Source organism: Lynx rufus, unplaced genomic scaffold, assembly GCF_022079265.1.
Source record: "Lynx rufus isolate CCGP_SWC_20201006 ecotype Redwood Valley unplaced genomic scaffold, mLynRuf1.p SCAF_45, whole genome shotgun sequence".
Taxonomy (NCBI): Eukaryota; Metazoa; Chordata; class Mammalia; order Carnivora; family Felidae; genus Lynx; species Lynx rufus.
The window spans coordinates 552,888-570,656 of NW_025814862.1; the positions used below are offsets into that span (position 1 = coordinate 552,888).

General features: G+C 55.1%; 3 protein-coding genes and 1 non-coding gene across 6 annotated transcripts in view; 1 reads left to right on the top strand and 3 right to left on the bottom strand.

Annotated features, from left to right (window-relative positions):
- Positions 1 to 1,831: 1,831 nt before the first annotated feature.
- Positions 1,832 to 9,739, bottom strand: RANBP1 (RAN binding protein 1). 2 transcript variants are annotated; one of them, XM_047098243.1, is made up of 6 exons: positions 9,604 to 9,739; positions 8,144 to 8,280; positions 5,588 to 5,745; positions 3,339 to 3,467; positions 2,607 to 2,672; positions 1,832 to 2,095 (listed from the first exon to the last, which is right to left on the bottom strand). In XM_047098243.1, the coding sequence occupies exons 1-6, from the start codon at positions 9,616 to 9,618 to the stop codon at positions 1,974 to 1,976; spliced, it is 627 nt and encodes a 208-aa protein (XP_046954199.1). In that variant the 5' UTR covers positions 9,619 to 9,739; the 3' UTR covers positions 1,832 to 1,973. The 2 variants fall into 2 exon arrangements, with proteins under 2 accessions (XP_046954199.1, XP_046954198.1); XM_047098242.1 differs by having other exon boundaries at positions 1,832 to 2,098.
- Positions 2,450 to 2,575, bottom strand: LOC124525720 (small nucleolar RNA SNORA77). The gene has a single exon (XR_006965546.1). It is a non-coding gene; the product is annotated as a small nucleolar RNA SNORA77 (small nucleolar RNA).
- A 296-nt stretch (positions 9,740 to 10,035) lies between the features above and the next one.
- Positions 10,036 to 14,969, top strand: TRMT2A (tRNA methyltransferase 2 homolog A). Of its 2 annotated transcripts, XM_047098240.1 has the most exons (13): positions 10,036 to 10,094; positions 10,257 to 10,346; positions 10,584 to 11,146; positions 11,405 to 11,513; positions 11,801 to 11,982; positions 12,171 to 12,285; positions 12,378 to 12,493; positions 12,572 to 12,683; positions 13,294 to 13,416; positions 13,630 to 13,705; positions 13,945 to 14,139; positions 14,253 to 14,349; positions 14,469 to 14,969. In XM_047098240.1, the coding sequence occupies exons 2-13, from the start codon at positions 10,323 to 10,325 to the stop codon at positions 14,698 to 14,700; spliced, it is 1,944 nt and encodes a 647-aa protein (XP_046954196.1). In that variant the 5' UTR covers positions 10,036 to 10,094; positions 10,257 to 10,322; the 3' UTR covers positions 14,701 to 14,969. The 2 variants fall into 2 exon arrangements, with proteins under 2 accessions (XP_046954196.1, XP_046954197.1); XM_047098241.1 differs by lacking the exon at positions 10,036 to 10,094 and having other exon boundaries at positions 10,143 to 10,346; positions 14,023 to 14,139.
- A 558-nt stretch (positions 14,970 to 15,527) lies between these two features.
- Positions 15,528 to 17,769, bottom strand: part of DGCR8 (DGCR8 microprocessor complex subunit) — a 34,762-nt gene continuing 32,520 nt past the window's right edge. The window contains exon 14 of the mRNA XM_047098237.1: positions 15,528 to 17,484. Within this exon, the coding sequence (XP_046954193.1) occupies positions 17,401 to 17,484 (84 nt within the window). The 3' untranslated portion in view covers positions 15,528 to 17,400. The remainder of the gene's footprint in view (positions 17,485 to 17,769) is intronic.

Below are 17,769 nucleotides of genomic sequence, written 5' to 3' on the forward strand. Positions count from 1 at the left end.
ACTTTACCATTGCCTTTTTGCCACAGGGAGGAACCCAGCTGAAAAAACACTGGCTGGGGAGCAAGGCAGAGCCTCCCCCCCCCCCACACACACACCCCTGCTGACATCCCTGCTCACTGGTGAGACCCACTGTCAGGACTGCATGTCTCCCTTTCTGCAGCACATTCTGCATTGTCAGCAAGCCACACCTTTATTTTTTATTATTTAGCAAGCCACACCTTTAAATGCACCCCGTTAATGTAGCCTGGTCACAGCACAGCTCTGTTCCCCAGCCATTCTGAGGGGCCTACCCCGCTGTCAGGGTTTTAACCCCTTGGAGACACAATTCATCACCCAAGAGGAAAGAAGTCAGCCTGTGGTTTTACATCAAGTGGGATTTATCTTGTTTTGGAGCCCAAAGCAAAGACTATTAAACAACCATTCTGTGCTGAAAGGGATGTCTGACTGCCCTTCCCTGAAGGATCAAGCCCTAGGCAGACTTACACACATCAGTGCATCCAACAGAGGCCCATACAGAAGCAACACCTGTCCTTTACAACATCAAAATTCCAATTCAAGATAGGCAAGGTGCATTTCACAAGCTTCAATGTCCTTCCTTGGCGGGAAGGACCTCTGTGCCAACACCAACTTCAAGAGCATCCAGACCTGTACCTCTAGAGGCCCAAGGCTGCCAGAACACAATGCTGACCAGCAAGGTTTTGTTTGGCTTTCAAAAAAAGAGCAGCTTCCTTTGGAGGTGCATCCCCCAGAGGGAACAAGGATCCAAGGTTTGGAATCAGACACAGGTCACAGGACACACTGGGAAGTTGGACAGAACAGGACACAGCTAAAAGACTGGCCACAATGTAAAGCACCTCTAGCAGGTGTTAATGACCAATAGCTGAGTGAGAGTGCATCCACTCCAGAGCCCAGTCCTAACTTGCTCCTCCCCCACTGGAGGGCAGTATGGCCACACTTCATAACCCAGGTGGTCTCCTGGGACCCTTTACCACATATGCTTTTGAAAAGCCTGCTGGTGCACTGAAAAGCCTTTCTCCCACTTAAGATAATGTTTAGAGACCATTTGTTTTATAAGACAAACCCCTAAATGGCACTAACCCATTTGCATTCTTGAAAACGTCCCTTTATTTAAAGCTACTGCAGATGTCCAAAATTGCACCCAGATGGAGACACCGTTGAGTGAGCGGGTAAGACAGTTCTCTCCAACGATGGCAGTGAGCTGTCCAACAAGGGCCGTGGGGCCGAGTCCCACCAACACAGTGCACCAGACTGGACATGTGTGCTATGGGACTGGCCTTTCCCTCCACCAGGGCAGAGGGCCAACCAAACGCGGCCTCAACCAAAGCCTGGAAACACACTTGGCCGTCTTGCACCAAAGGCCAGGGTACTCTGGCGGTCTTCCTTTCCCTACCTCAGAGGCAAAACAACAACAAAAAAGCCTATTCCTTGCCACAGGGCAGAAGCGCATGAGTTCCTCCCCCCCCCCCCCCCACCAGCACACCTGCCCCACCTCAGCTGCATCATGGCCCCAGGGACCAACAGCTGCACTGAGCCCACAGCAGAGCCAGAGGCGATGAGTGAGACCCGCAGCGCTGCTCCAACATCCTGGAGCCAGCAGGAACCCACACTGCTCCCAGGACAGGGCCGGCGCACACATGGTCCTGCCTCCGCGCAGGTTTCAAATGTGTTGTTTATTCACTATTTTTGATGACTATAAATAAGTGTTTCCACTATGGAAAAGAAAGTTAGCACAGTACATTTTCATGACTGGGGAATGGATTTTCTGAAGTCATCTTCAATAGGGCAAAAACTTAGAAAAAAACCACCTGAATGTTGGAATTCAGTTCTTTATATAAAGTCCCTTGTAAAAACAAAACAGAATAAAAACAAACTGAAAAGAAGGGGCAGGGCAAAATTTTAAAAAAGAAAAAAGAGGAAAAGAATGGAAGGAAGAGAAAACAAGGGAAGGCGGCTTATTGCTCCTCCTCCGCTCTATCCTTGGTCTCGGCGTCTTCCGACTCCTTGTTCTCCTCCTTCACCGAGAGAGCTTCTAGCTTCTCGGCCACCTTCTCAGCATTGTCGTTTTTGCCCGACCCTGCTAAGACATAGGGGGACACAGTAAGAAAACCGAGAAGCACCACTCTTCCCAGCCCACCCACCTCCTGTGACCCTGGGCGAAGGCCACAGGGCAGTCCACTTCACCATGTGCCAGCCAAGGCAGCCTCCAGGGTCACCCAAATTAAGAGCTCACACCTAGGACCATGGTCAGGCAGCTCAGTTATATCGGGCCCCAAGTAAGCAAGTGACTGTGAGGACCTCTTGAAGCCCCTTTGGCCTCTGGTGGGCTCTAGCCAGACGTCACTTTACTTGACGGCTAGCCTGGGTGCTGTGAGGCCAGGCCAGTGAGCACATGGCTTGGGGCCTCTATGGCTACCTCACTCCCCAGAAGCACCGTGTCCCCAGACAACTGCATCACCCATGACAGGTCAAGGTGGTCACAGCATCCTGGGATGTTACTCTGGCAGACGGAAAAAGCACCCGCCTGGGGCTGCAGCCAGGTGCAGAGTGAGTCTGCGAGGCAGTCCCCACCCCCAACTCCACGTCACCTTTCTTTTCTCTCTCTTCGATCTCTTTCCTGCATTCTTCAAACTTTGTTTTAAATTTCTGTGCATCTGCAGAAAGAAGAGAAGAGACCTCCTAAGAGACCTAAAAGGTCTGAAGAGCCAAGATTCACAAAGGGCTCGTCCCATGGGTGACTTAAGGACACAGCCCTGGGCTCACTCTTGCCTGGACCAAGCAGTGACTGTTTCTCAAGTCTCTCCAGGGACTGGTAGCTAGGTTGGCCCATCTCCCTCCACCTGACTCTGTGACAATTTGGGCAGAATGGTACACAGCACTGGTGGCCATGTAAAACCAAGGGGTCAGGAGCCTCCTGGCCAGACACTCTGCTCTCCACTCATGTCAGAGTAGCTACTAGATGAGGCCCACTGGGCACTTCTGACAATCAGGGCTGGAAAAGACATCCAAGCTGGGGAGAGGTCACCATGGGCCTGGGATCCCAGCACCTGCTGGCAGTCAGGTGGCTGCGAGGGGACATGCCTGCCCTGGGTAGACTGGATGCCCACCTCCCTTTGAGGTTAAAAGGGAAAAGGCACTGCTCTCATCAGAGCCCACATGAAGCCTCGAGGGTACACAGGTCGACTGCAGCACTCACATTCCTGCCCCTGAGAGAGCACCAGACAGCAGAGTGAGACTGGTCCCTCCCACAAGCTTCTCACAGGCACTATCAGTTCTTCCTGAAAAGCAGTACCCAAGGGCCTGGTGGCTCTTCTGCTTACTTTCAGCATTTAGGAAGCGGATGGCCAGCAGCTCTGGCTTGGGGCACTCATCGGCAAAGTCGGCGTGGGTGTTCCAGACCCAGGCACGGTCGCTGCCTGCGTTCGGCTTCAGCTCCATCATTGGCGTGACTGGGGAAGAAGAGCCATGTGAGGATCCTGACAACTGCTACGAGACCACCCCGGGCAACAGGAGGTCCCGCCTTGGGGTCCACCAACCAGGCCTAGACAAACTCCTGTGGGATACAGGATCTTACTCAAACCTCTTTGAAAATGTCCCATGTTCACTTAAAACCAGGACTGTCCTGGAGTGCCTGGGTGGCTCAGTCAGTTAAGCGGCCCAGTTTGGCTCAGGTCATGATTTCACAGCTCGAAGGCTTGTGAGTTCAAGTCCCACATCGGGCTCTGTGCTGACAGCTCAGAGGCTGGAGCCTGCTTCTGATTCTGTGTATCCCTCTCTCTCTCTGCCCCTCCCCTGCTTGCGCGCTGTCTCTTTCTCTCTCTCAAAAAGAAACAAACATTGAAAAAAAAAACAAAAACAAAAAAAACAAAAAAAACCCCACAGGACTGTCCTAAATCTGGGAACAGGGAGACCTGCTCCCTGACGAGGAGAACATCTCAGAAAGGATCTCCAATCCCACTGGAACAAGGGCTCCAACGCCAACAGAGCCACTCACGCCCAGCCCTTCCTGTGGAGCACCCATCATGTAGCTATGTCCTTGCTCAACCACACCATCAGGTAGCTGGCCCATTGGGAAGTGGGGGACAGAAGCCATAAGTGGGGTAATCATCCAGGAGGACATGGAGTCAGCTTTGCACTTGCCAGGGTCCCTAGGAGACAAGGCCACCACAAGTAGACACCATGGGCCCTGGTGACATGCACATACACCATGGAATAAGTAGGAATCTGGAATAAGCAGATACACCCATGTCCTCAGGCTCTGCACAGACCCAAAAGGAGAAACTGACTGCGCAAAGAACAAGAGCACACTTGTGCACCCCTGTGCCCCTGGCAGAGGTCTCCAGGGACCTGAGCACATATTGACCGCCTGAACCGGCAACAGTCACACCATCCCCATGCAGACACCTGGCGAGCCCTTGACCTCTACAGAGCACAGAGATGCCATGGCCTCCTGCTGCCACCACCCACCTGGCACATTAAGGGTCTATGGTATGTAGGGGTCCCAAAACACACCTGCAACTCAGAAACAACCCAGTGATCTGACAAGGCTCCTGAAGAAACACAGGGTGTCAGGAAGTCCCCTGGGGAGCGATTCAAATTGGAGTGGAGGCCAGGGGCCAGAGCAGACAGGTGGGGGAAGAGGGAGACACACAAGAGGACTACCAGAATGGCCCCTAAGGAAGGCAAGAAAGCCCCTCCCTGCCACCTCTCAGGAGGATTTCTGCAAACCCGCCCATCCTTCCACATCACCCTCAAGAGCTGCTCTGCTCAGGTTCCTGCCAGGTCACCCCAGGTGTCCAGAAGAGGGGCCCTCCCTCGCCAGACATGCATTCTACCCAGTAACACAGACACGGCACCAGATCAGGAATGGAGCCCAAGACACATCTACTTCCAAACACACATAGCACTGCAGAACAACCTAGCAGCCAAAAGACTGATATGGCGGGGACTTACTGTCACCCCTTCACAGGCCAGGCCTGGTGTGGCTTTCCCCAGACCCTCCCATCCCCCAACCATGTTGAGCCCCAGGTTAATGCATCACACGTGTTCAAGGGCCTCAACCTGTCACCACCCACTATCTGTTTGGTCTCACAGACACCTAAAGATGAGGCAGCCACCTTCTCTCTGCACCCCTTTCCCTCTGTGTTCTCACCAGGGAACACCCGGCAGGGACAGAACACACCAAAGAGTGGGAAGGCTGCCTACTGGGCACAACAAAATACAAATGGGAGCACACATCCTCACAGCACTGTCCAATCCTTGGGCAGGTGCTCCACGGACCTAAGCCCACATTGGGGCTCTGCTTCCACCCCATCATGTCCTGTCTGCTTGGGCTCCACATCTTGTGTGCTATAAGCTTCTCTGCAGGTCTGCTCTGAGTTCAGAGCATGCTGGAAAACTTCATTTCCTATTTTAAGTTCAAAACACACTGCAAATATGCACTCTATGTCATAATGCACTCCCAGATTCCTAGCCCAGCACTGAAAGCAACCTGCCCAAAGATCTGAAGGCATCCTCATGTGCAGCGCTGGAACTTAGAGTGAAAACACACTCCCAAGAGGCCACCTACTGTAGTGGTTGGCGCATATCTTCAGGGTCTTGTCCCTCCTCATGAGGAGGCGAATGGTCCCTTTCTCCTTATGCTTCAGAAGCTTGACATCACCTGTGCCTCGTTCCTTCCATTCTGGGAGATCGTTCTCTGAAGCAAATCGGAATAGCTTTGCCCGCCTTCAAGAAAAGCCATTACAAGAGAGCTTAAATGTGTGTGAAGACAGAATAAACAGTCAAACGTTTGCTGGCAAACAACACTTATTTCCTGTACCTGGAGTCTCCACGGACGCCCCTCCCTTTCTTTGTACTTCTAGGACGATTAAGTCAAAAAATTACCAAAAAAGCAAAACAACATTCCTAGTATTTACTTGGAATAATGAAGTGAAAAAGAAAAGGGATTTCTACAACCACAGAACTTTCCAATTTTAGTATATGTGCTGCCAAATCGAGTACAACCACCACATAACTTTCCAACAGAAAGACACAACTTCTCAACAAAGACACCTCCTGAATATGCTGGGCTTGCCTGTGATCGTAGTGCAGGGGAGCCCCTGGTGTCCCATAGGGCTGTAGAGGGTAGCAAGGAAGCAGATGGAGGTTGAGGACCCCTGCCCTCCACAGGGCCAGCCCTTCCCTCTGCTGTGAGATGCACCCTGTGCTTCCCAGGCCCCCCAACCCAGAGAGACCTCTGCAGACCTCTCTGTTCAGACCACGAGGCTCTGGCCCAACGTCTTGCCTTTTTGCTCTGAGTAGCACCTCACACTGGGCCCAGCCAAGGCTCCCACCCAGATGGGCTCCCATGGTGAGCCCAGCAGTCCTGCCTTTAGGACTTCAGGCTGATGTCCTCCATTTCCTTACCCACAGGACCCCAGCCTTGCTGGTTCATTTCCTGCACCACACTCTGCTCTCTCTCCCAAACTCAATTCTGTTACGGGAGACAGTGCCCTCACAAGGATGCCCGCAGAGCTTTCACCTGGAGCCCAAGGGCCCAGACGCAAAGGCCTGACCTGCTGGCCTCACTTCCCTCAGGAAAGGCCTGTGTCCAGGACACTGAAAGCAGTTCTCGGCCCTGTGAGGGCTGAAGAGGGTAAGAACAGCAGCACCAGCTGCTGGGAGGAGCCAGCCCCTGGCTGCAGCACCATTTCCGGGCAAACCAGAGACGTGGAAAACCAGTATCTTCAGGGACTCACCTACCACTCTGAGACCAAAAGGATGTATATGACTCTCCTTCCCCAGGCCTTTGGGGGTGGTGGGAAAGGGCTGGTCTCCCCAGTCTGCCTTCCTTAGAGGGAGGGATCACTGTTCCCTGCCCCCCACTCACAGCAAAGCACTCAAATCCTCATCTGGCTTCTTAGTTAGAATCTGAAGACGGTGGAGAACTCCACTTGGACAGGAAAAACGCTCCAGCCTGTTTCCATTAACTTGTGACTGAGTCTAACGTTTCCTGTGATTCTGAGTACAGACAACGGGTCAGTCTCAGCAGTGTGGATTTTGTCGCAGACATCTCAACACATGGCTGGTGCCAGTACTACTTAAAAACGACACATGCCGTCATAGCCTCACACTGAAGGTGTCAAACACATGCAGGATAATATTTAGAAAGTAATCTCGATAAGCATAACACATCCATTTTCATTTGTAATTCCAGGCATTATTTTGTGCATTAAAAACGCTGAATTGGGAGTTCACAAATTTCAGGATGCCAAAGTCTGGCGTGCAAAAGAAAAATAGTATTAATAATGGTAGAGACTCCCTATTCAACCAGAAGAAGGGGGCCATGGGAGTTTTGGGAGGTAGCAAGCCTGTAAGGTGACATGAACAGGAGGCTGTGGAGATGCACCTTGGTGGTCAGAGCAGCAGGGACAGGACACCAGGGAGCACCTGTGCTCTCCACAGCACTGGCTGCCGGGAAACAGGGGCACCCAGTGAAGAGTTATCGAAAGAGTAGATTCTAACAGCAGCCCTGATTTTCCACGTAGGATTAGTCATCATACAATTCCAAGCCCTTTCTTCAGCCCCAGTCCGATTTAAGGTCAGGCCAAGACCTTGACACCTGTAAAAACTGTAACTTCAATCTTACATTAAAAGATACATGTTGGGGCGCCTGGGTGGCGCAGTCGGTTAAGCGTCCGACTTCAGCCAGGTCACGATCTCGCGGTCCGTGAGTTCGAGCCCCGCGTCGGGCTCTGGGCTGATGGCTCAGAGCCTGGAGCCTGTTTCTGATTCTGTGTCTCCCTCTCTCTCTGCCCCTCCCCCGTTCATGCTCTGTCTCTCTCTGTCCCAAAAATAAATAAACGTTGAAAAAAAAAAAAATTAAAAGATACATGTTTCTCAGGATGCCTGGGTGGCTCAGTTGGTTAAGCCTCCAACTTTGACTCAGGTCATGATCTCATGGTTCATGGGTTCGAACCCTGCGTCGGGCTCTGTGCTGACACCTCTGAGCCTGGAGCCTGCTTCAAATTCTGTCTGCCTCTCTCTCTGCCCCTCCCCTGCTCACACTCTGTCTCTCAAAAAACAAATAAACATAAAAAAAAAAAAAGGATACATGTTTCTGGAGCAACATGAGCTTACTTACATTTTAAAAAGCTCTTCTTCATCTTCTTCCAGCGTTTTAATTTCTTGCTCAGGAAGAGAAACTATAGGCTCAAACTGGGGGTCATGGTTGGACTCATCTGCATTCTCGGTGGAGGTGTCATGGTCCTCATGGGTGTCCTGTGGAGTGAGGTGCAGAGAGGTGACTCTGCTGGCGCCAGAGCGTGCCCCTCACCCAGAGCTCAGCAGTGGGCACCCCTCCTAGTGAACGGCCTCATCCCCAAACAAGAGATTAAGCCCACAGTCTTTCACATAAGGGTTTGCACGCACAGAGTGCAATAAGATGCTGAATTTCAGCACCCTCCCCAGATGCATCAATCACAACTGTGCACATACTGGGGCTCCTAAATTGAGCCACCTACTGGCAGATGAGAAACTGCCTCATCACTTGAACCTCAGTTTCCTCATCTGTAAAATGTGGATAATCACAAGGGCAAATGATTAAAAGATGCAACGACAGAAGAGGGTCTCAAGTACAGTTGTCACCCTTTAATCAAAAAGCAACCATTTGGGTTTTTACTGGTTGAGAAAAATCTGTGCTCTTGCTTAGCAGAAAGGAAAAAGGTTGCTACAGGATGGCTAGTGCTTACACGCAATTCACAGTTCTGTTAGCAATTTGATCTTAAACCAGAAAGTTGATGTGTCAACAGAAATCGTACAATGAGCCCTAAGATTCTGATGCAATTTATTAAACTACAGGGCACAAAGAATCATATTTGAGGTTCAAGTCTCACAGAACACGTGGCTTGATCTATAAATCCGTAAGCTGGGAGACCTCCCTACCAGACTCGAGCCAAAAAAGAAAATATATAAGCTTTCATTGCTTTCCTTGGTTGGATAAGCACTGCGGCTCCACCAGGGTCAGCTCACCCGAGCAGATGCCCTCGGTCAACAAAGCCACCCCCACTCTGGGTCGGTTCGACCAGGACCCGTCCACCCCGCTGAAACGTGAGTTTCTGCCACAGAGGCCTGTGGCGGCTCAAGACGTGAGAACAGAATGAATGAAGTACTGCGTAGGCGACGGGAGGAAGGGACGCACGGTTTTGGTGGGAAGCCTGCAAGTGGGCCGAGCCAGGGGAAACCCGCCACCCGCCCCACTTCTCAGGCGAGCGGCGAAGTAAACTCGAGACCGAGGAGTCTGGGCGGCGGGCCGCCCCACGCCTGGATGGAGCTTCCCGGCCCCACTTGGGACCGCCCCAAGGTCACGCGGGCGCCAGGCAGCCCCCGAGCCCGCGGAGCCATCGTGCGACCTGGCTCCGAAGGCCTCTAGCCCCCAGGCCGCGCTCCCCCAAAGTTCCGACCCCGCGCCACCGAGGCCCCAACAGGAGCCGAGCCCACAGGCCAGCGGGGGTTGGCAACGGCGGCGCGGGCCGCCCACGTGGCCGCCGATAGCGGCCTCGGCCTCCCGGCCCCCGCCCAGTCCCCACCCGAGCCCGGCCGCACCTTGGCGGCCGCCATGGGGACGCGGCGGCAGCGGCTCGGCTGGCTCGGTCGTCGCTGGCTCCGCGGCCTCTCGGCGGCTAGTCGTGGCTCCTTTCCTCCGCGTCTGGCGCCGGCGCCTCCCGCCCTCCCGCTCTTCCCTCCGCCCCGCGACCCGAACCCCGACCCCTGACCCCGGCGGCGGGAAACGCGACGCGATTCAAAACCAGCGCAGCTTTATTGGCTCACACGCGGACATTCTCATTGTCCAGCCCGCCCCGCGCTTCCCGCCAAAACGCCCGCGGCGCATGCCCGGCCCGCCCGGCAGCCAGGGGAGTGGGTACTCCCGGCGGCCCTCGCGCGCGCTTCCGCCCCACCGCAGCGCGTGCCCCTCGAGCACGAGAAAAGGGCTGGGGGTAGGAGGTGACGCGTGGTGATGATGTCACCGGAAGCCAGGATGATAGAGACGCGCGGCCTCTGCTGCACTCGCTGGCGGCGGGAGAGCGGCCGGCTAGGTGAGCGGCCGGCGCAGGCCCCTGGCGGGCAGGCGGCACACCCCATGCCCGAGACCCGAACCTGAGCACGGAGGGTTCGAGTCCCGCCTTGTCCGGGGTGGAGCCGGGGATAGACCTCGCGGCGTCGCACCTGCCCTCTGAGCGCCTGCCTCCCTTTGCCAGGACCAGGACCAGGTGGCGGAGGCAGCCCTCGTGGAGCCCCCAGTCCGGGCAGCGGACGGGCGGACGATGAGTGATAAACTCGACAGTGAAGTAAAGTGAAGGGAGATTCTGATGGGAGACCGGGTGGGAAGGGATGGAGATGGGGGCGGAGGGGGAAACCCCTGGGAGAAAAGTGGGATCGGAGGTGAGTTGGGAGAGGAGGGAAGGGAATGGGGGTGAGGCTGGGCATAGGGTGCACTAATGGAGGTCTGGATGTGGGGCTAGCGAACTGGGGCGTTCAGGTTCTAGGGTGCAGCCCGCAGCCCAGCCCCTCCTGTCTCCACACAGGGCCCTGTGCCCATGGAGGGCTGCAGCCAGGACAGCAACAGTGCCCAGGGCAGCCCTGAAGCCCTAGCCCCTCAGGAGGAAGAGGAGGAGGAGGAAGGTGGGGCTGGGGTGGCTGCAGAGTCTGTACCTCAGCCTGGGCTCTACAGCTACATCAGGGACGACTTGTTTACCTCGGAGATCTTCAAGTTGGAGCTGCAGAATGTGCCTCGCCACGCCAGCTTCAGTGATGTCCGACGCTTTCTGGGCCGCTTTGGCCTACAGCCTCATAAGACCAAACTCTTTGGGCAACCTCCCTGCGCTTTTGTGACATTCCGTAGCGCCGCTGAGCGGGACAAGGCCCTGCGCGTGCTGCACGGTGCCCTCTGGAAGGGCCGTCCACTCAGCGTGCGCTTGGCCCGACCCAAGGCTGATCCCATGGCCAGAAAGAGGCGGCGTGAGGATGAGGGTGAGCCCACGGCCACATGCATCGCAGATGTAGTGACCCCACTTTGGACCGTGCCCTATGCTGAACAGCTTGAGCTGAAGCGGTTGGAGTGCGAGCAGGTGCTACAGAAGCTCGCCAAGTGAGTGCGGGTGATCACCCTCTTGGCCCTGGAACTTTGCTCAGCTCTATGCTTGTTCAGCCGTCCCGTGCTCTGTATAGACATCCTTAGGTCCTGCATGGTCTCTTGGGTAGCTAACCACTGAGACCCATGTGTAACCAGTGGGGACACTGAGATCCCAAGGGAGGGGCCCAGAAGACCTGGGTATTTGGAGAGTAGCTGGGGAGGGTTGCAGGGGCAGCGGGCTGAGTCCAACCTTGGCCCCACCTCATCCTGCAGGGAAATTGGGAGCACCAACCGCGCCCTGCTGCCCTGGCTGCTCTCACAGAGGCACAAGCACAACAAGGCCTGCTGCCCGCTGGAGGGGGTTAGGCCATCACCCCAGCAGGTCAGGCCCGGCTGGTGTGGCCAGAAACTCACCTCATGTTCTTAAAGGAGCTCTTCTCACTTATCTTTGCCATCCCTTTTCATGCTTTGTATTTATTTTTCCTATTTCTCACATGACTGTTACTTGTTGTCAGCCCCATCTCCTGGACTGCCAGGCACTGTGGGGGAACTAGAGCCTCTTGCTCACCACCATCTCTCACTTGATGAGCTGTTCTGTCCACTCACAAGTGCTGGATGGCCAGGGTAAGGTCAGGCATGTCTCTCTGCCTCCCTCTACCCTCCCTGCAGACCGAATATCGTAATAAGTGTGAGTTTCTGGTTGGCGTCGGGGTGGACGGGGAGGACAACACAGTCGGCTGTCGGCTTGGCAAGTACAAGGGCGGGACATGTGCTGTGGCAGCCCCCTTTGACACCGTGCACATCCCTGGGGCCACCAAGCAGGTGGTGAAGGCTTTCCAGGAGTTCATCCGGTGAGGGCTTATGGCTGGGCTAGGGGCCCCAAGAAGTCCTGAGGTGGTCTGGGAGCAGAGGGCCTGCCAGGGGGATCCTGGGATTGTGATCTGGTGGGTGGGGCTGGAGGGGAGAGCAGGGAGACTGCTCGCCCAGTCCTGGTTGGCAGATATTGAGGACTCAGGGCCGCTCATGGCTCCCACCACAGGTCCACTCCATACTCCGCGTACAACCCAGAGACATACTCAGGCCACTGGAAGCAGCTGACTGTGCGCACCAGCCGCCGTGGCCAAGCGATGGCCATTGTTTACTTCCACCCCCAGGTCTCAGGCAAGGAGGCCCTGCTGGGGGAGGGTGTCTGGGCCACAGTGAGTTGTGATGCAACTTTACAAGGCCTTTTCTACTGCTTACCCAGAAGCTGAGCCCTGAGGAACTGGCTGGGCTGAAGGCCTCCTTGGCACAGCACTTCATGGCAGGGCCAGGCAAGGCCACTGGGGTGACCTGCCTCTACTTTGTAGAGGAGGGACAGCGGTGAGGACCCTGGGTAGGGATGGGGTGGGTCCCTGCAAGGGCTAGTGATACTGATGGACCTTACCCTACCATCCACAGAAAGACTCCCAGTCTGGAGGGCCTGCCCCTGGAGCACGTGGCTGGAGACCGATGCATCCACGAGGACCTGCTGGGGTTGACCTTCCGGATCTCCCCTCATGCCTTCTTTCAGGTAGCCCCAAATTTCTTAGGATCATGAGGACATGTGGAGGGAGACCTGACATGATATCAAGATGTGATGGAGACAGTGGGCTAGGGCAGTGACAAAGGATTAGCCTGGCAAGAGACCTGGGGATAATGTCCAGGCAGGGGAGCCACAAGGATTGTAAGGTAGATGAAAGATCATTTGCCATTAGATTCTTTGACAACCCTCTTGGAGAGCCATATGTGGGGTGTGAGAACAGGAGCTGAAGTAATGCCAGGGCTCTGGTGTGAGCTCTAGTACTCAGAAAAGAGCTTCATAATTGATCGAGGGGTGGTGATATCAGCATCGTTGCCTTTTAAAGCTAGGAGACTGAGGTTGCCAGGCAACCCTCATGGGATTGAGGGTCAGTCTGAGGACTAGGCTTCTGGCTCCCTGATGGTTAGACGTAGGGGAGGGGTAGGATCAGGAGACCTAGGAAGAAAGTGAGCGAGCCAGGAATTGGGCCACAGAGGCAGGAAAGATGCCCAGGGAATGCAAGTGCTTGGCATGGGGCAGTGGGGGAGGTGGGCAGGAGGGGAAGCCAACTTGGGCAGCAGGGCTCCCCTGACATCCTTGACACTGCCGGCTCACCCTCCAGGTGAACACCCCGGCAGCCGAGGTGCTCTACACAGTCATCCAGGACTGGGCCCAGCTGGACACAGGGAGCACAGTGCTAGACGTGTGCTGCGGCACTGGCACCATTGGCCTGGCACTGGCCCCGGTGAGCCCTCCTGCCCTGCCTGTGGATACCCTCCCCACACCACCCATGTTGTCACCTGCCTCATGATCCTCCGTGATCCCCAGCCCGAAGACTAAGGTTAACCGTAGTCTGCCAGATTCTCTTCCACTCTCCAAATGCCTCCTGCTGTTCCCTTCCCTAAGAAGCCCCCAGGATGGGTCAGAATGCCATGAGTCTGTCCTTTACTGGTTTCAGAAGGTGAAGAGAGTTGTAGGAATTGAGCTTTGCCAGGAGGCTGTGGAAGATGCCCGGGTGAATGCCCAAGACAATGGTGAGAGCCAGCGCCCCACAAAGGTGGGCAGCAGATGCCTCTGCTGCATACCCTCAGCACAGCACCTGGGACCCACCAGGTGGTTCTTAGGGCCCATGGTGGGTGGGGTGAGGGCAGAGAGTACAGGAGGGCTCCTATTACGTGGACTTAACACATGTCCAGGATGCCTGAGGCTGCCTGATGGGGGAAGGTGAGCAGCCTCCCTAGACAACAGGCTTTCCTAATGCATCTCTGGCCAGGGACTTCAGGACACCAGGCAAAGCCCTGTGGGGGAGAGTGTCCTTGGTCCCCTGACAGGGCTGTCATGCCATGTCCAGAGTTGAGCAATGTTGAGTTCCATTGTGGGAGAGCCGAGGACCTGGTGCCCGCTCTGGTGAGCAGACTGGCCTCCCAGCAGCTTGTTGCCATCCTGGACCCTCCTCGTGCTGGCCTGCGTAAGTGGTCTCCATTTGGGGGTTAAGGGGAAGGTGGTGGGCAGGGATGTTGGGATGGCACACCAAGCTGTGCAGCCTCAGACCTGATGCCCATCCCATCTGGGTCTCCTCAGATTCCAAAGTGATCCTGGCTGTCCGAAGAGCCGAGAACCTCAAACGGCTCCTGTATGTCTCTTGCAACCCCCGGGCAGCCATGGGCAACTTTGTCGAGTGAGTGTGAGGTGGGGGGATCTGGGGTGGATTGGGGCCCTGCACACAACCTCCCCCTCCTCCACAGGAGCCCCTTCCAGACTCACGTGGCTGATCTTGACACTCCTTTCTCACCACAGCCTCTGCAGGGCCCCATCTAATCGGGTGAAGGGCACTCCCTTCCGGCCTGTCAAGGCTGTGGCCGTGGACCTGTTCCCGCAGACCCCGCATTGTGAGATGCTCATCCTGTTTGAGAGGGTGGAGTACCCCAATGGCACAGGGGCCCTGGAGCCCCAGGACCCTCCAGCCCAGCCCCCACCAGGGTCCCCAGATGATACCCTGCAGGAAACTGGGGCTTCCACCTCTTCCTAGGTCCCTGGAGCACTAGAAACTTGCCCTTTCAGAATAGGGCCCAGTCTTCATCACCGGGGCAGAAGCCAAGGGGCTCCCCAAGTCCTTGCCTCACCTCAGGATGCTCAGGCAAGCACCTAGAGAGCATGAGACACAGCTGCCCCAACCAGGGTCAGCCTGTCCCCATGGACCCTAGGCTCTTGTCCCCTACCACACCCCCCCCCTCCTCTTCCCAAGTTCCTTTTGGGCTAGCCGGGGCACAGGGTCAGAATAAACCATTGCTGAACTACTGGCATGACTGATGAGCATTCAAGGTTGGCAGATGGGGCCTGCCCTTACTTTATCCCCTACTGCGGGTGGGGGGGGGCAGGGGGAAGCCAGCAGGGCCCCTTGAGCACCCTGCCAAGACTAAGTCTGAGCCCCCAGCTGCCAGTCCCTCCACATGGCCGGGAGTCACAGAAAGTGTGCCAACAGTGCCAGGTCTCCTGCTTATTATCCTAAGAGAAGAAGAAACTGGGAGCTCATGGCTCAAAGCCAGTTGTGCATGTGGGGTGGAGACATGGCAGGGGGCCAGGCCTATCTGCTACAGGTCAGCCCAGCAGGCTGCACCACTCTTCCTGCACCCCGAGGGGAGGTTCCATCCCCAATCTGGCCCTGAACTCTGAAGGGAGGCCACTGTTATGACCAAAGGCCAGGCTGGGACACTGCTCAGATGTTGCAAAAGCAGTGTCCCCAGGCAAATGCCTCAGCCCTGTGAGACAGGCTAAAGAGGGGGATACTGGCCAGCTGAGGGTCCACAAAGCCCCATAGCCTCACATGGTTAGAAGAAACAAACGCCAGTCATTCCCTTTTGGGACAGTTTTGCTTTATGCATTCAGACAATCAAGGCTCACCCTTAAAGCCACAGCTTAGTCACCACCTGGAAGGTACACAACAGGCAGTGGCCACATGGAGGTGGCATGAGTACAGACTCCACCTGCCCTCTGCAGCCACAGCATGGCTGTGTGCACACAACACTCACACCCACATAGGAGGGACAGAGGAAGGACACGGGGAGGCTGCAGCAAAGCTCGCTGCCTCTATTAACGTGTGCACGAAGCTTTGGTTCACAATGGCGCATCTGGCTGTTCTGAGAGCAAACACAGTCAAATGATTATTCACAGCTGCAGACAGGAGGCAAGACAGAAGCAAGTGTCTAATTACAGCAACTTGATTTAAGGGTTTTGTTTATAAACGTCAACACAGAAGCCAACCTCAGTCACATAGGTGGCAAGGGAGGGATACACTGTGGGTGGCACACAAGACCCAACATTGTCTTCCTGAAAACAAATGCCATCAACACCAACCACGGGGGACATGATGGAGAACAGGCACACCCGTGGAATGTGACAATGCAACCCAGCACTGGGCTCCTGCAGCTGACAGTGCACCATGAGCACACAGCACCCTGAGCAGGCCTTGGTGACAGGGAACTGATGACTACCTGTACCTTGCACATGGGGACAACCAAGGGCCCTAAGCACACCCACATCCTCTGGGGTTCAGGGCAGGAACACACTTATCCCTGCACTGGTCCACAGGAGCCACTTGGAAAACACAGGCTGCTGGTCAAAGTAACAGGCTGGCCACCAGGCCTGGATGCATAGGGCAAATGCCCTTGAAATCCAGTGAAGCCATTGTCACAGGGAAGACCGCCGCCGTCCATGTGTTTATGCCAGGTCTGGAGAAGAGCGCCACTTTGTGATCACGGATGGATTGCACTGAGGGTCCTTATTTCCTCTTTTAAAATCCCCGTGCTAAAATGCATTAACTTGTTTATATCTGCTACGTGACTCCAAATCTACCTTCTACTCTCACTGTAAAAGTTTCTTTCCAAATGCTAAAATTTCATAAAAGCTTTAAAAATTGATGGGTGGACAGATGGACTTGACTGTGCAAAAATCATTAGTAAAAAGTTGCCAGAGGCCAGTGAAGGTGAGGGGCCTCAGTGTCTTAAGAAGGCGTGTTTTTAGGACATTAAGACTTACTCAGAAAAATGGACCGCACGCCAACCCAGGACCAGGGCAACAAGCCAGGCATACACTGGCAATGCATTTCAAGGATGGCAAATAATCACCTTGAGGGTTTGCCTACAATCTCTGAAAAATAGTTCTGATTCTAAAATTGTGTTTATTTTAAACCAAAAAGGTCTGAAATACTCCTTCCTGTTGTAACCTTTTCAGAGAAAAAGGGAAAACACAAGAGGCAGGGAAGGGGATGGGGGTCCCAGCGTGCGCCTTCTGACCAGGTCCCTGCAGTGGTCTGCGGGAACCCTGGGCACAGGGTACCACAGAACTTTGCCACCACTTTCTCATTTTATCTGACATTTGTCAGTGCATGTTATGTACTGACACACATGAAAACCTTCATCAAACCAGTCTGCAGCAAGTCCACATAAGCAGAGGTTGTCCACAGTTATTTTCAAGCTCTTGGCTTCCACCTGTGTGGACAAGCAGAGTCCATCCTTGAACACGCCCACTCAGACCTGTGGGCGGCCCCCAAGGAAGAGCTTCGTGGCCCTGCTGTCCCCATGCACCAGAGCCCCACCCCTCTGGCCCTGACGGCAGAAGCCTGGCCGCAGGGGAGGAACTCAGATCGGAGGCCCGAGGCTGCAGAGTGAGTGGCGTGAGGTCTCCCTGGCAGCAGAGCTGGCAGTCCCCGCGCCTGACCCTGCTGCCTCCCTCATACGTCCACAGTGCACAGGGGCTCGCCACCAGGCTGGGCAGACGCCACAATAGACATCTTGGGTTTCTTTCGTGTCTCCTCCTGAAAGAACAACAAAGGTCAGGGATGCCAACAAAGTAGGAACATGTGGCCAAGCGCAACTTCAGGCAAAAGGCTCCTGAGGCAGGGTGGATATGTGAGGGGGCAAGCTCAGCACACTGGTACCAGGTAGCCTCTGGAGTAGGAGGGCACCACTGCTTTGCACTACACCACATGAGAAGGAAGGTCTGAGGAGTGGACCAGATAGGGGGCTGGCTGGGTCTCCCTGGATGCCATCTCAGAGAACTGTGTGCTGGTGCTTCCCTGGGAAGCAGACCACACACCCAG